Source organism: Calliphora vicina, chromosome 1, assembly GCF_958450345.1.
Source record: "Calliphora vicina chromosome 1, idCalVici1.1, whole genome shotgun sequence".
In the NCBI taxonomy this organism is placed as follows: Eukaryota; Metazoa; Arthropoda; class Insecta; order Diptera; family Calliphoridae; genus Calliphora; species Calliphora vicina.
Window position 1 is genome coordinate 128808563 of NC_088780.1, and position 15799 is coordinate 128824361.

General features: G+C 29.7%; 1 protein-coding gene across 2 annotated transcripts in view; it reads right to left on the reverse strand.

Annotated features, from left to right (window-relative positions):
• cpx (complexin) overlaps positions 1–1571 on the reverse strand; it is a 339534-nt gene extending 337963 nt beyond the window's left edge. Inside the window, exon 1 of one of the 2 annotated variants that reach the window (XM_065515805.1) lies at positions 1465–1571. In XM_065515805.1, coding sequence (XP_065371877.1) covers positions 1465–1519 — 55 coding nt within the window. In that variant the 5' untranslated portion in view covers positions 1520–1571. The remainder of the gene's footprint in view (positions 1–1464) is intronic. The other variant, XM_065515804.1, reaches the window with a different exon arrangement.
• Positions 1572–15799: the final 14228 nt, after the last annotated feature.

The following is a 15799-nucleotide window of genomic DNA, read 5'->3' on the forward strand; positions in this document are numbered from 1 at the left end:
GTATTTACGATTTGATTTACAGAATGGCAACAATTGCAATGCCGTTGACTTAAGGACATTTAGATCTATATTAGTTTCAAATCTTGTTCTGATATCTTTAACCGTTAAAATTTTACATTAATTCAAATTTTATAGTTTTTTTGATGGAAAATCACCATATTATAATTTTTTTAGTTTTTAAGGTAAATGAAAAAAACACAAAATTATTTCATTTCACTAAAATATTAATCTTAAAGTTTTACGTTTTCACCAATATCAAATTCTAATATAAAAAGATTCAGAAGCTCCACAAACCGTGGGCGCTTTCAAACATTTTAATATGTTTTTTCATATATTGCATCAAGCCGGTCTTGCGTCATCAAGATTGGGTAACGTTATGGGTCCAAATCATACTGATAATGATTTGTCGATTTTTTGCTATTGCAGCACAATAGAGAAGTGTGCACTTGATCATAGGTTTTTTAAAATAAATCTTTGTTTTCGCGTCAAAACATCGCAAAAAAACGAAGATTTTTAGGTACAAAGTGATCTTTGTGAGGTATTTAGAGTGCGTCAATACATTTGCATTGGTGTGTTCACAAGAGTTGTTCAGCTTTACCGAAGCTACAACTCTGCTAAATATTGTTAGTGAAAAATTAGGTGTCCGTTTAAATTATTCTAAAAAAAAGTTTAAACAAACTTTGTTTGGTGGGCTCTTAGCTATATTATTGAAACATATAGTTAAGCGTTATCACCAAGTCTAAATTAGCTTTTGGCCAACAACTGATTACAGTTTTTTTTAGGGCCCACTGACTTTTAGTATCTTTGAAGGCCCTGACTATAGAATTTTACTATCCTTTGGTTGTAGAGTCGAACATATAACGTCATGACCGTGTGTTTTTTTCACTGTGTAATTATTATATAATCCGATATGTCGTTTCATATGATATATTTATTTTTTTTATTTTTTGTTAAATCTTTAAATAATATTATAAGAAATACTAAAATTAAAAGTCATTGTTAATAATACTGAGGATGTACTTTTATTTTAGAGTAAATTTATTGTTTCTAAAATATTTATTTTCTTTGGAAATGGTAAAAATTTAAAACGCTAATTTTGTTCAATATGTTTTGACCGATACTGTTTGTGTTTATGCTAAGAAAGTAAACAGTATTCTTGCCATACACACTCCCATAAAGGTGTGTAGTGTATTTTTAAGTAAAAACATAGGCACACACACACTCACTCATGTGTTATAGTTCTGTATTATCATCAGTAATGTTATCTGCTCGAAAAATACAAACAACAAAAATCTATTACAGGGTTTTATCAACAATAAACATTTTGTTGAAATTTCGTTAAACAAATAAACTACTGTAAGTCTGTTTCATTTAAAGTTTTTAATTAAACCGTATCAATTTGTATTTCGTTATTTTCATTTATTTAATTTTTAGTTTTATAGATTATAAATGTTTTAAACTTACCTTTAACGGCGCTTAATTGGTTGCCAACCATTTGTTTCGCTATAAATGCCGCCATTTTTGCTTAGCTTAGTGTTTTTGTTTTGTTTTTAGTTTATTTGTTAGTATTTGTTAGTTGTTGTTTTTTGTAATTATGAAGTTAAAGTTGTTTAACTTAGAGTTGTTGATGGGTTGCTGTTGTTACTTCGTTGATTATTTATTTAAAACTCTGCAATGAAAAGAGTAAACAAATAGCTAGTTTAATAAATTGTTGTTGCTGTATGTTCATAAAACAAAATAAATATTATAACTCATACATATTTTTATAAATCATACGCCAGGTGGTGCTCAATATAAAATTAAATGTTTAGTTCTGCCAACATTACAGTACTAAAATTTAAATTTGTAACTATGGGGATAAAACGAAAAATGTCGATAAAATTTGCTGTTCCATGGCTATACAACATTTAAGGTTCTCCAGAATTTTAATTTGCTATTGTTAGGATTTTATATGGTTTCAAATTAAAACTGTTAATAAATTCAGCTTTTATAATATATGATCTCACATTGATGCTAATGAAACATAAATATTAACTCTTTGCGGTTTGTTGGTTAGTTTACTGACCACATTTTCTATAGTCCTTAAAACATAGTTTATTGGCATCTATTGCCATTTTGCTAAACAATTATATTTTTTGAAGTCATCGTTTATGATATATTGCAAAACTTTGCCGTCAGGGTGCTCTGGTTAGATAAATATATTAATTTGATAATATTGTAAAAATCAGTTTTTTTAAGAGACTTTCACGCATTCAATAAAAAAAGCACAGAGTGTTTATTGTTCATCGAATTCAGTGTTACTTTGATATTTCGGTTGTTGGGTTTGAAAATTTAGTCAAAAATATTCCATTTCAAAAAAATGTACACGAAACAAAAATTTTTATCATAGTTATTTTTAATGCCAACCGCCACGGTGGTTAGGAAACTAACCACTTCATGTCACAAAAAACCTTGTAATGGGGTGGTTCTTTTATGTTTTGATTAATTTTTTCTTATTCTTTATAATAAACTAACCTTGATTAAAGTAAAAATGCAATTGTTTTGATTTTAAACTTATACACAAAATAACTGAAAGGGTTAAAGGTTTTGTCATTACAATAATAAAATCATATATAAAATTGGAGTCCCCCAAGGCAGTATCCTGGGACCTTTTTTATATTTGATGTATTCGTCTGATATGCCAACTAACAATCGCACTCATACATCAACATTTGCTGATGATACTGCTATTCTAAGCATTCATGAAAACTTTCAAGAAGCGTCTCGTTACTTACAAAACCACATATTTGAATTAGAAAAATGGTTAAAACAATGGAAAATTAAAGTCAACGAGCAAAAATGTACACACATTACATTTACATTGCGTAGAGAATCATGCCCCCCTATTCATATCAATAACCAAACAATAATTCAACAATCGGAAATGAAATACCTCGGAATACATCTCCGAGTTGACTCAAATGAAATTGAAATCAATTCAAATTAATTGGCTTATTGGCAGAAACTCCACGCTTAGTTTAGATTGTAAACTTCTACTTTATAACATGATCATAAAACCGATATGGTGTTATGGCATACAGTTATGGGGCACGGCCTCAGCGTCAAATGTAGAAAAGATCCAAAGACGCCAAAACAAGTTTCTAAGAATGATCACAGTTGCCCCCTGGTATATCAAAAACGCGAATATACACAAAGATCTAAACGTGCCCATTGTAAAAACTGAAATCTCGAAAAATGTACAAAAATATTTAAAAAAACTTGAAGTTCACCCAAACCCGCTGGCCCGCAATATATTAGATAACCGTGGCCACACTCGATTAAGAAGGAGGGACACAGCAGACCTAATCTAGATGGAAGAATGCTATTTTAACCAAAACAACCATGAACACAAAATTTTTTCGTCCGGCACTGGCTGGACTAATTAAATAATAATATTAGATATAAGATTTGAACCACTTATTGTTAGTTCATTAAATAATGAAGATACAATAAATAAATGATGAAAAAAAAAAATATATACAATTTTAGAAATAATTTAAATTTTAGGGATATATTTGAAAAAATGTATTTACTTTTTTGTTTATATTTCTATAACTAATTGTTAATTTTTTAAAAACTGAGTTTTACATAAATTTTTAAAAGTTTTTTATTGTAAACTTTCTACATAAATACATAAATTTGTTTGTATTTGATTGAAATTATTATTACAACTTACAAAAAATATTACTTTTATAGTTCTAACCACTAGTGCTGAATTTAGAAACACACTTTTGGACATCTTTTTTGTGCTCTTCAATTCTATTTAACCAAGAACCCAATATCTCCCCACTGGCCTTAGCTCCAGGCAGTTTGGAGGATATGCCTCTATTTGCACAAATACCACATTATTGTTCTTATCCCACTGAAGACCTTTCTTACCATAGTGACATGATGCCAAATCAGGCCAAAAATCAGTGGACATATTAAGAAGTCCTACGAATTGAAGCACCGATTCTTGTAAACATGTATGTTTTTAAACCTGCATTGGCTTTAACTTTCCGTACCATATAGTCCGAGTACTACTGAGCTAACCGGACTGCTTTCCTACCGGATGTGTTGGGAGCTCTTTTGAAAATGATTTCAATTTATTGGCTATAAAATCATCATGTGGACCATTCCTTCTACCGGAATATTTAATAATTTTAGTACGCATTTTTTTCTCGTCAGTCATTTTAATCAGGTTAAAAACAAATGAACATAATTGACATAAAACATGTAACTTGATAAAAAAAAATCAAATCAACATTTGTTACGGTTTTTTCGATCTCACTCAGAAAAACGGAAATTAGAATGATCACGACCATAATTTTTAAATTTTGTTTTCAAAAAAATTAGTTCATACTATTGGAAAAAAACGTACAAAAAATTGGTAATCTGATTCTAAGGAAGTCATTACACAAACGTTACTTTCGAATACTACATATCATATTTTATAAAAAAATTTTACTTAAGAAGGATATTTTTATTCCAAATATAGAATATATTAAAAAAATTTTGTTCTATTTTTATTTTGTTCTATATATATAGTTTAACATATTTTAATATTATTTTTACCATTTATTATCATTTTAAGTATATAAATTTATTCTATCTTATATATAAAATATCAAACAATGTATGCCTAACTTAAAATTTAAATATAAATAATACTGTTGCCATAGCGAAAAAAAAAGATGGGGGTATATTGATTTTGTCATTCCGTTTGCGACACTTCAAAACATATACAGTGAGCCTCAAAAGTGAGTATACACCAAAAACTATTTGATTTTTTTAAGATAGTAAAAATCGTAAAATTTATCTGTAGATTAAAATTTAAAAGTTTCGGGTTGTTGGAGAATGGGCTGAAAAATAGATTCGGTTGTGAAAAAAAAGATTTAAGTCGGACTATAATGATTTTCGTGACCTTAAAAAAAATCTAATAAGTTTTGGTGTATACTCACTTTTGAGGCTCACTGTATATTCTGGGTCTTCATAAAATTCTAAAACGAACTAGCTATTTTCGTCCGTCTGTTTACCAATCTGTCTATCTGTTGAAAACACGAAAGGTCCCAAACGAATTTTTCCACAAATACTCTCTGTTGATATGGACAATATCGGTCCATTCTTTCACCTACCCCCATACAAATGTATCCCGGAGTACTGTTGGAGTAGTCATAAATATGTTGCTTATGCGGCAATCCTGATAAAATTTTTAACAAACTAGTTCTAAGTACACTGTCTCGAGTCTCCACCGTTCTAATTTGTTTGCCTTCGACAATTTTGTGTCTCACTCTGGCACGTGTGTGATCTAAGGCTTCGTATAACAGATCCTGTCATTTGCATCAACCGCGTGTCTTTTTATTTATATAAACCCTGGTGGAGACCATACAAAAGTCAATATCAATACTGGTGGAGTACCATTCAAAACTCAAATCGTAAATTGGTGGAGTGCCATTCCTTAACTCAACGTATCAACTGGTAGAGTTACTCTTGATTTTAGTAACAGGATTTAAGCGTTCCAAGCTCCTATATGATAATATAGGTCGACTTGAGACTAACTTGAATTGACGTGGAATAACCTGACAATTTGAGAGTCTTTTTACTCCGCCATCAAACTTTAAATTCCAAAAATAAATAACTGCAAAGATATGTATATCTGAAGTATTTTACTATTTCTTCGAAATATTCTGAAATTTTTACTACTTTTTTATTAAGCGTTTAAAATTTAAATTTAAATACTACATAAAATTTGAACTTTAGTACTCTATTAAAGGCAATTTCAGAATTTGTGTGACCCTGCAGCATGATAAACTGATGGTCTTCTAAATTTCCAGAGGAGTCCGACAAGGTTGTATATTATCCCAACTATTATTTAACATCTACTCCGAGAGAATCTTCCAAGAATCCATCAACAACGTCCGAAAGGCTATACATATAAACGGTTTATTTATTAACCACATTAGATATGCTGATGACACTACATTACAGGCTGATAAAATGGCTAGACTCCAACACCTAGTAAATAAACTGACGTCATCTTCATACGACGTGAATATTAATATACGAAAAACAAAATATATGATTGTGAGTAGAAAAAATAAACATAACACTACCATCTTAAAAATAAGAAAATCCTACATCGATAAAGTACATAGCTTTAAATATCTCGGGGTTACAATCAATTACCAATGGGATTGTTGGAATGAAATCAGATGCCGCATTGAAATGGCTAAAGATGTTTTTATAACCTACACCACCATAGTGGGGAGGATATTATGCGTTTGTGCAGATGTTTGTAACGCCCAAAACGTTAAGGTATACCTATCGACTTAGAATCACTTTCTGAGTCGATTAAACGATGTCCGTCTGGCTGTTCATGTAAACCTTGTGCGCAGAGTACAGGTCGCAATTTTGAAGATATTTCGATCAAATTTGGTACATATTATTTTTTCGACCCAAGGACCAAGCCTATTTAAACTGGCTGGTATCGGTCTATTATTTCACCTAGCCCCCATACAAATGTCCTTCCGAAATTGGTCTTTATCGGTCATAAATGTTTAATTTATAAATTTATCTCCAAAAATTGCGCTCCAAATAAGTTTTATATATACAAAATTCACGTTACCAAATTTTGTTACGATCGGTCCATAATTAGTTATAGCTTCCATATAGACCCGCTTCCGAAAATCACTTTAACGTACATAAATCTCTTAAAAATGTTGGTATACTCACAAAATTCAACCTAAATTTATGGTGATCGGTCCATAATTGGACATAGCCCCCATATAAGGCCCACTTCCGAAAATCACTCAAGAATAAAAATTATTCAAATTTTAAAAGAAAAATGTTTTTGCTCTTTTACTTAGTGTAGGGTATTATATGGTTGGGCTTGACCGACCATACTTTATTACTTGTTTTTATACCCTTCAGCTTCGTGAGAAGGGTATATATAAGTTTGTCATTCCGTTTGTAATTTCTACATTTTTCATTTCCGACCCTATAAAGTATATATATTCTGGATCCTTATAGATAGCGGAGTCGATTAAGCCATGTCCGTCTGTCTGTCTGTCTGTCTGTCTGTCTGTCTGTCTGTCTGTCTGTCTGTCTGTCCGTCTGTCTGTCTGTCTGTCTGTCTGTTGAAATCAATTTTCTGAAGGCCCCATATATCACCGGGATCCAAATCTTCAACAATTCTGTCAGACATACTTTCGAGAATTTTGCTATTTAAAATCAGCAAAATCCGTCCATAAATAACGGAGATATGAGCAAAAATCCGAGACAACCTCTGAAAATTTCATCAAAAAACACAATGTATTGCATGCTTTGACAAAAAACAACAAAACGTATGGTTGGATGTGCAAGCTTTGCGTATTTTGTTTTTTTTTTTGTTTTGTTTCTTTTGGCGTTGTTGTTGTTTTTTATACAACTAAACTTTTGTTTGGTTGTGTGTTGGTTTTTTTGACAAAAAATCAACAAATCGTATGTTTGAATGTGCATGCTTTGCGTATTTTGTTTTTCTTTTGTGTTTTGTTTCTTTTGGCGTTGTTGTTGTTTTTTATACAATTAAACGTATGTTTGGATGTGTGTTGGTTTCATTGGCTTGCGTATTTTGTTTTTGTTTTTTCTTTTGGTGTTCTGTTTCGTTCGGCGTTGTTGTTGTTTTTTGTGTTCTTGATAAATTTAGGATGCTGTACGCTGAAAGTGGGCAATGTACATACATACCTATATACTAATTATAAAAAATAATATTGCATCCACAACAAAGGTGAAGGGTATATAAGATTCGGCATAGCCGAATATAGCACTCTTACTTGTTAAATATAAAAAAGTTTTTATCAGCCATGATATTAATCTTCAAACTAAATTACGTTTTATCAAGACCTATATATGGTCAGTTCTACTATATGCAATGTAGGTATGGACCATAAGAGCAATATATATAAAGAGGCTAGATGCCTTTGAAATGTGGATCTATCGAAGAATACTCAAAATGCCATAGACGCACTTTATATCGAACAGCCAAAATTCACCGTTGCAGAGAGCTCCTAGTCACTATAAAGAAACGGAAGACAGCATATTTGGACCATATTGTGAGAAACCCAAAATCGAAAATACTCCAAAAATAATTTCACTAGCAAACATTGAAGGAAGGCCTAAAAGATGAAGGAGGGAAAACACATGGCTTTTATTTCCTCACTATTTTCATATTACTGTTTCCATACGATTTTTTTTTATATAAATACTGCTACATTGAAGATTATATACAATTATATTGAAGAATTTCTATAGAAATTACTGTTGTACTTAAGATTTTCTACACAAAATGCTTTACCTATAGCAAAAAGCCATTTTGAGTCTAAAGGAATTCGTAAATTTTTTCTGTTATCGATCCTTGAATAATTTTATTTTTGGGTTTTCTGGTTCTGCAATACTGCGATAGAATCCAGTATCTTGTGTAGTAAACAATCTATAACTTATTCAACACCGGATAATCATAGATGCTATAATTACTCGTATCTTATTGATATCAAATTAGGTTATTTGGTTTAAGCAACTGCATTTGTTTATGCTTTCGATATTCACCTTAAGTTTTCCATATTATTGACCCAATGATTTTCATTATGTCCACAGTCCATTTTCTGGACATGTGTTTTTCTATGAATAATATAAGCATGTTTTAGGGAATTACACAATTATTTTGAGATATTGATAAATTTAAGATGTAATTCATTAACCAGCAATAATTTATATTTGAGCCTTTTTCGAAAAAAGTGATTTTTTTTTTCCAAAAAAAAAAATCACAAGTCCCATATCATATTCTTTACAGGATATTTTGTATCTTAATACATCTGTTTATTCCTGTATTAAATTGTATTGTGTTAGTCTCTAAATTACTAAAGTAGCAGTGCCCAAATGTTTCTGTTCATTACTCAATATTTTTATAAAGCAAACATTTTGCAGAAAAACTTTAGTGTATGCAAATTCTAAAACTATTTTTGTATAGCGTGCTTGAAACAAATAACATTTATCTTTAAGATTTATTTATGCCAACCAAGTACAAAATAAAATATTCCAACTCAAAAGCTGCAATATTTGTAGACCTTTAATAAATAGAATAAAATATTGTAGCAATATTTATAATTCTTTAGGAAATAAATGAAAATAATGTATACACAATATTTCCAAAAAATGTGCCAGCAGGAATATGTCAAATATTTTATAAGTAAACTGATTTTTAAAACACCAGCCTATGAGTAAATTTATATAATTTATTTTTATTTTCGTATTTTATATACATTCAAACCATTTCACTAACTCATAAACTTAAACCTATTAAATTACATCAACTATTTATTGATTTCATTTCAAAAAAAAAAAAAATCAAAATTTAAAAAACTCACATAAATTCACTTTTTGTTTGGTTTTGTTTTAAATATTATTCTGTGTAATGTTTTATTACTATTATTTGTTTAAACTTTTTTTTCGTATTTTATTTTCTTTTAAACTTGATTTTTTTTTGTATTTTAATAATAAATACGTTTATTTGTTTGGTTGTTTGAAGAAAGAAAAAAACAATAAATGAAACGAAACACTGGACTGTAGTACCGAAATGTAACGTGTTTAGAGTAGAGAGTTGAGTTTAGAGTGTAACGAAATGTAATCCTATAAGTTATGCAGCACTACTTAAACTGGTAATATTTGCTGCTGTTTCCACGCTGTCTAGCAGAATACTAACTGTGTCAGTATATGACTCTTGTGACCTTCTTTTTTTCCAATTTTATTCCTTCTTTCTGCTTTGGTTTCTACATACGTATGTAAGTGTATGTGTGATGTTTTTACTCCAACCAAAAAATACACACACTCTCAAACCCAAAAATAAAAATTGACAACGTAAAAAGAAAAACCCTCCTAAAGTTTACCAAAAAAAAAATATATAACAACAGCTACAACAAACGGCAAGCTTACACAAACATAAAAACCGTAATATTGGAGAACTGCTTGTTCTCACCCTTATTTTAAATAACGCTTTTTTTTACTCTAGTTACAAATACAAATTGTAACAGTTCCTTTCATTTTCTTCTCTTTTTTGATTTTCTATTCCTACTTCGGCTACACTTGTGTTATTTCTTCTTTATGTTTTTATATCATTTTCCTGTTCTCTTTTTTGTTTTCTATTTCTGTTGGTGTTGTTGTCGTCATTTTCGTGCCATTTGTAAGTGTTTGTGTTTGTGTATTAGGATGGCCCTTAATTTGCATTTTTTTTTTTTCGATTTTTGATGCTCCAAGGTCTAAATTTGTTCTTTATCATCTCAAATAAAGATTTTTATTAATATCGGATAACGCATGTTTTAGTTGAAGTTAAAAGTTTTGGGACCAAGTAGGAATATTTGCAAAAAAAAATTAAAACTTCAATAATACATTCTTTTTTTATTTTCTGCATTAACCCATAGATCACAAAAATATAAAATATCAAAATTATTTAACATTGATAACTTGATAAAAAAAATCATAAAATTTCATACATATCGAGCCCTTAGCGCCAAATTATCGTATGCGACAAAACACAAATTTTACAGGAGAAGGTTTTTTTTTTGATTATTTTGAAATTTATACATAGAATTAGAAATGTTATGATGTGATAGCTATTTGTCTATTTTTCAAAAATATTGATTATATTATAGAAAAATATAACAAAAAATGTGTTTTATTGAATTTTTGCATAGATACAAATTTTTCGAATTGAAATTAAATTTTTATTTATAAATAGTTTTTAATGAAATTTCACATTTGTGTAGATTTTTCTATTTAAAATGGAAAAAGAAAAACAAATTTTGAAATTTATTATCAGCAATCCCGCAATTCCCAAAAAAGTGTTGAAAAATTCTAAAAATGGTAATTTTTAGTTCTTTGGCTATAATATCCATACCAGAGTCGGGGTTATCGGGACCCTTTACAAAATAATTAGAAACATATTGATCCACCTATAATCGATTACTATATTTTGATATCGGATACGCGATTTGAGAATTTTTGTCCTAAAGTTTTAGGGCTCGATATCTCAAACAATCCCAATATCCTACACTACAAACATTACAAAAAAGACCATTATCCTACACTACGTAAATGAGCAAACATATTTTGCATTTAAAATTTCAATAATTTATTTTCGTGAATGATTATCTCAAACAATCCCGACCATATAATACCCTACAATAAGTAAATGAGCAAAGCTCAAGGCCTATGGCAAATTACTAAAATCGGTCCATTATTTCACCTATCTCCCCCATACAAATGTCCTCCCCAAATTGGATTTTATTGATCATAACTGTTTATAGGTATTTATGCAAATTTCACATCAAATAAGTTTTATAGATACAGAAGTCATGTCACGTAATTTTGTGATGATCTCGACATAATTGTCATAGTTCCAATATAAGACCAGCATCCGAAAATAATTTTAACGAGCAAAAATCTCTTAAAAATGTTGGTATCCACATAAAATTTAACAGAAATAAGTTTCGTATAGACATAAATTACACTACCCAAATCGGTCCATAATTAGTCATAAATTTTCGGTCAACTTTCTGCTCATTGTAGGGTATTATATGGTCGGCTTGACCGACCATATTTTTTTACTTTTATATACGTTTTTAATCAATGGCTCATATTTATGGATGGAAATCTTTCCGACATCCTTTGACTAAAGACGATTTTGTATGCTACATGCTATTTTGATCAGAATTAAAAATTATATAATCTGATTAGAGCTTAAAAATTTATTAACAGTTTTATTTTAGGTATTTTACATGCTTCTATTAAAAACAAGTAAGAAAGTATAGTCAGTCAAGCCCGAACATACAAAACCGACCGATAATTCTGAAATTAGGTTGCGTGATTTGTATGAAAGTGATTTACAGAAGTGAGACTTATGTGCTAGCTATGACTAATTACAGACCGATGTTATTGAAATTAATTGGATTTCAATGGCCACCCTATTGTGCATGTGTGTATTTTATATTTGTATTAGTTAAGTTTCAAACAAACTCATTGAATTTCTAAGGAAAATATCTTGTGTTTCCTAAAACCAAATTGCTAAAGCATGCTAATCATAGAAATAAATGGCAAGAGAATAAATGGAAAACAAGAAAACTTTCTTTTGTTTGAGTACGTTTTTTTTTTGGTACCATTTAAATTGTGTGTGTCTTTGTGCTTGGTTTTGGGCTGAGTGTGGCAGACATGTGGTAGAAAAAACGGGCATGGAAAATAAACAAACAACAACCCTCTCTAACGAATTGTTTGATTTGCACCAAGATAAAAATAAATGATACAGTGGTGCTAAGATAATATAAAATATAATTTTTTTGAGCTGTAGTTTTTGTACTGAAAAAGAATAAATAAAATATAAAAGTATGCAGCTGAATCAGTATAGACATATTAATTGTACCAAGTATATTTTTCTCGAATAGTCCGCTTTTTGGAACTCTTTATTACAAAAAGTTGCCTCTGAGATCTAGATCAAGAGAATACGTAACAAGAGAAATATATAGAATTGCCCCACCATTGGAAACACTCTGCTACAAAATAACACTTTCTGTCAGAACTTGAAACACCGGACATACTAAATCCGTTTTTAAAGATTTTGAAACACCTTCAAAATTTTGAGTTATTTAAAAAAAAAAAACTGTTTTAGGGTAGGTTGTAGTACTTTAATACCTCTAACTCACACATTTTTAGACCGATTTTAAATTTTAAAGAATTAAGCTTTCATAAAATATATGCATGAAATCTATATTCCTAAAAATTGTGTAAGATTTTATAAATAGTTTCGCTTTCTTTTTTATTTTTTTTCGTAATTTTTCAAATTAGATTTTTAAATTTTTTCCTATGAAAACCTATTTTTTTGCACATTATTTTAAAGACAATTTTATATTTGCAAAAGATATTAAACTTTTTCGAAAAAATTTCGACAAAATTTACCTTGTAAATTAAAAATTATACAAATATTTTTTTTATACCCTCCACCACCACAAGTGGTGAATGAGGGTATATATGTACAAGTTTGTTATTCCGTGTGTAACATTGAGAAATATTCATCTGAGACACAACAAATTATATATTTTCATGATCCTTATGAAATCCAAGGTCGATTGAGCCATGTCCGTCTGTCTGTCCGTCTGTGTGTCTCTGTAAAACACCCTCACGTCTAAAATACGCATACCAAATTGGTAGACTTCCAAAAAATATGTTTATTGTTGTCCTAAGCAATTTGGTATTGAAAATCAGCAAAATCGGTTCAGTAGAACCAGAGCTATGAACCAAAATGTGAGACAACCTAAAAAAAAAATTTCACATATTTTTGGTTATTTGTGTAAATATATTGCAGATAATACCATGAAACTTTACACACGTTATTTTTATAATAAAAGGACTAACTCTGGTGAAAATTATAAGAATCGGTTCATGATTTCTCCTAGCCAACATACAAATTTCTTTCAATTTATAGACCATAGAACCGAAATATGGTTCTATGGTCTATAAATGCCTTCAGAATTGCAGTATCCATACAAAATTCAGCAAAAATAAAGAGATTCACAACACTAAATTGTTTGTGGATCGGCCCATATTTGACCATAGCCTCCATATAAAGTTCACTTCCGAAAATCACTTAAATTAGCATAAATATCTTATAAATATCGCTATTAAGTTGAAATTTGTCATAAATAATCCCCATATATACCAAAATCGTTATACCTAATTCTATGATGATCAGCCTATAATTGGTTATAGCTCCCATATATATCAACCTGAAAAATATGTATGCAGGTGGAGGGTATTTAAGATTCGGCAAAGGGGAATGTACCGTTGTTTTTGGATAGTTTTTTGATTCATATGGGCTGGGGGAGAAAATACTAAAAAAGGTGTTAATGAAAAGTTTAAGAACTTTTACAATTACCATGCGATTTGAATAACTAAAACCGTGTATTGTTAAGAAGTAAATTTGGTGTAAATTGGTATACATAAGCTTCCATATCAAAATAAGCAATGAAAAGCGACTAAGATCAAAAAAATTGATAAATTTTATTTTTCTTTTAGATATTCTTAACAAAAACAATAATTATAACTTACAAATGTGAAAATAAAAAATGGAAAATAAATCTGTAACTTCTAAACCCTTACTTAGATTTGAATGAAATTTCACATGCTCAAAGGTCGAGTTTAAGTTGTGAATCTGGGCCTCATGAGCCCACCAGGAGCTGGGCCAAGGGTCCCCAAAGTAGGACACCTCGGGTATGGTCAATTTTAAAAATGATACTATTTCTTCGTTTGTGTTTGTGTTGATTTAAAAAAAATTACATTTGTAGAATCTTCTCATTGAGCACTACATAAAACCTCGTCGTAGCTATCAATTATCTCTTATAGCTTAGGAGATATCCGCATTTGAAAATTCAATTTTCAACATTTTTACCCACCCTACTCCAGTTTTTTGATGACCGCGGTTCCAAATATTTACCGATTTTCTCTATTTTTCTTTTATAGGATTAACAACAAATGTATATATCAAATAAAGGAAGAATTGTTTAAAAACCATCACCGAGTCCAAAGTTGAATTAAAAAAAATTAAAAAGCGATTTTTCGCTATTTTTTTTTTTTAGAAAAATGTACTTTTATTCTTTTTCAGTTATCTAAAAAATTTCTAAGAGGATGTATAATGAATTTCTATTTTTTGAAAAGCTAAATTAACGTCAAATATTTTAGATGAAAATAAATTTATAGTATTTGCTACCCAGGGGACCAAGTCCATTCAAAAAACGTCTATTTTTTATGTAAAATTCAACTTTAGGGCAAAAATTCTCAAATCGCGTGGTCAATATCAAAATATAGTAACCCGTTTTAGATGGCCCAATATGTTCTAAATTATTTTGTAAAGGATTCCGATAACCCCGCCCCTGGTGTGGATATTATAGCCAAAAAACGAAAATATCCCATTTTTGGAATTTTTCAATACTTTTTTGGGAATTGCGGGATTTGTGATTACAAATTTCAAAATTTGTTTTTATTTTTCTATTTTCAATAAAAAAATCTATATAAGTTTAAAATTTCATTAAAAAATATTCATAAATATAAATGTTTTTTTCCATCGTAGCACAGTGAAATTAATGAGATAAGTCTAAGTAGCCGGCCGTAAGAGGATAACTGCTTTTCTTTCAGTAGTTATGTAATGGATATCCACCTATCAAAAGTAAGACTGTTCTCCTTTATCTTCTTAATAGTATTCTCCTTTCTTTGGCAACTAATAATTGTTTCACTGTTATTTCATTCCAATCCATGTAGTTTGAAGGGAGAAGAACACCACTTTAAATAAACTTAAAAAGGTTCTATGCCAATATTTCAAAGACTTATGAACTTTCTGTAACATTGACCTCTAAAATCGTGTTTTAGCAACTTCCAAGTTTTCTTGTGGAAGTTGCTTCCATAAGTGACTTCCAGAATTTTTTTTCGTGTAAAAACGTATTAGAAGTCGACTTCCAGAAGTCACAGATTGCAGAAGTTACTTGCAGCAATTATGTGGAAACACGTATTTGTAACTTGAACGACTTGCTGTAAACTGCAAGTATTTTGAAGGCTTGCAAAAGAATTCGGGTAAATGGTTTGTGGTATTATCTTCCGTTTTCAGTTTAGTTTTGTGTATTTTTGAGCTCTTTTCCAAATTTATAAAAATGGACAAAAATAAATTCGTTTTGAGTACACAATTGGTAATGGACTAAGAATAAAATTAAAA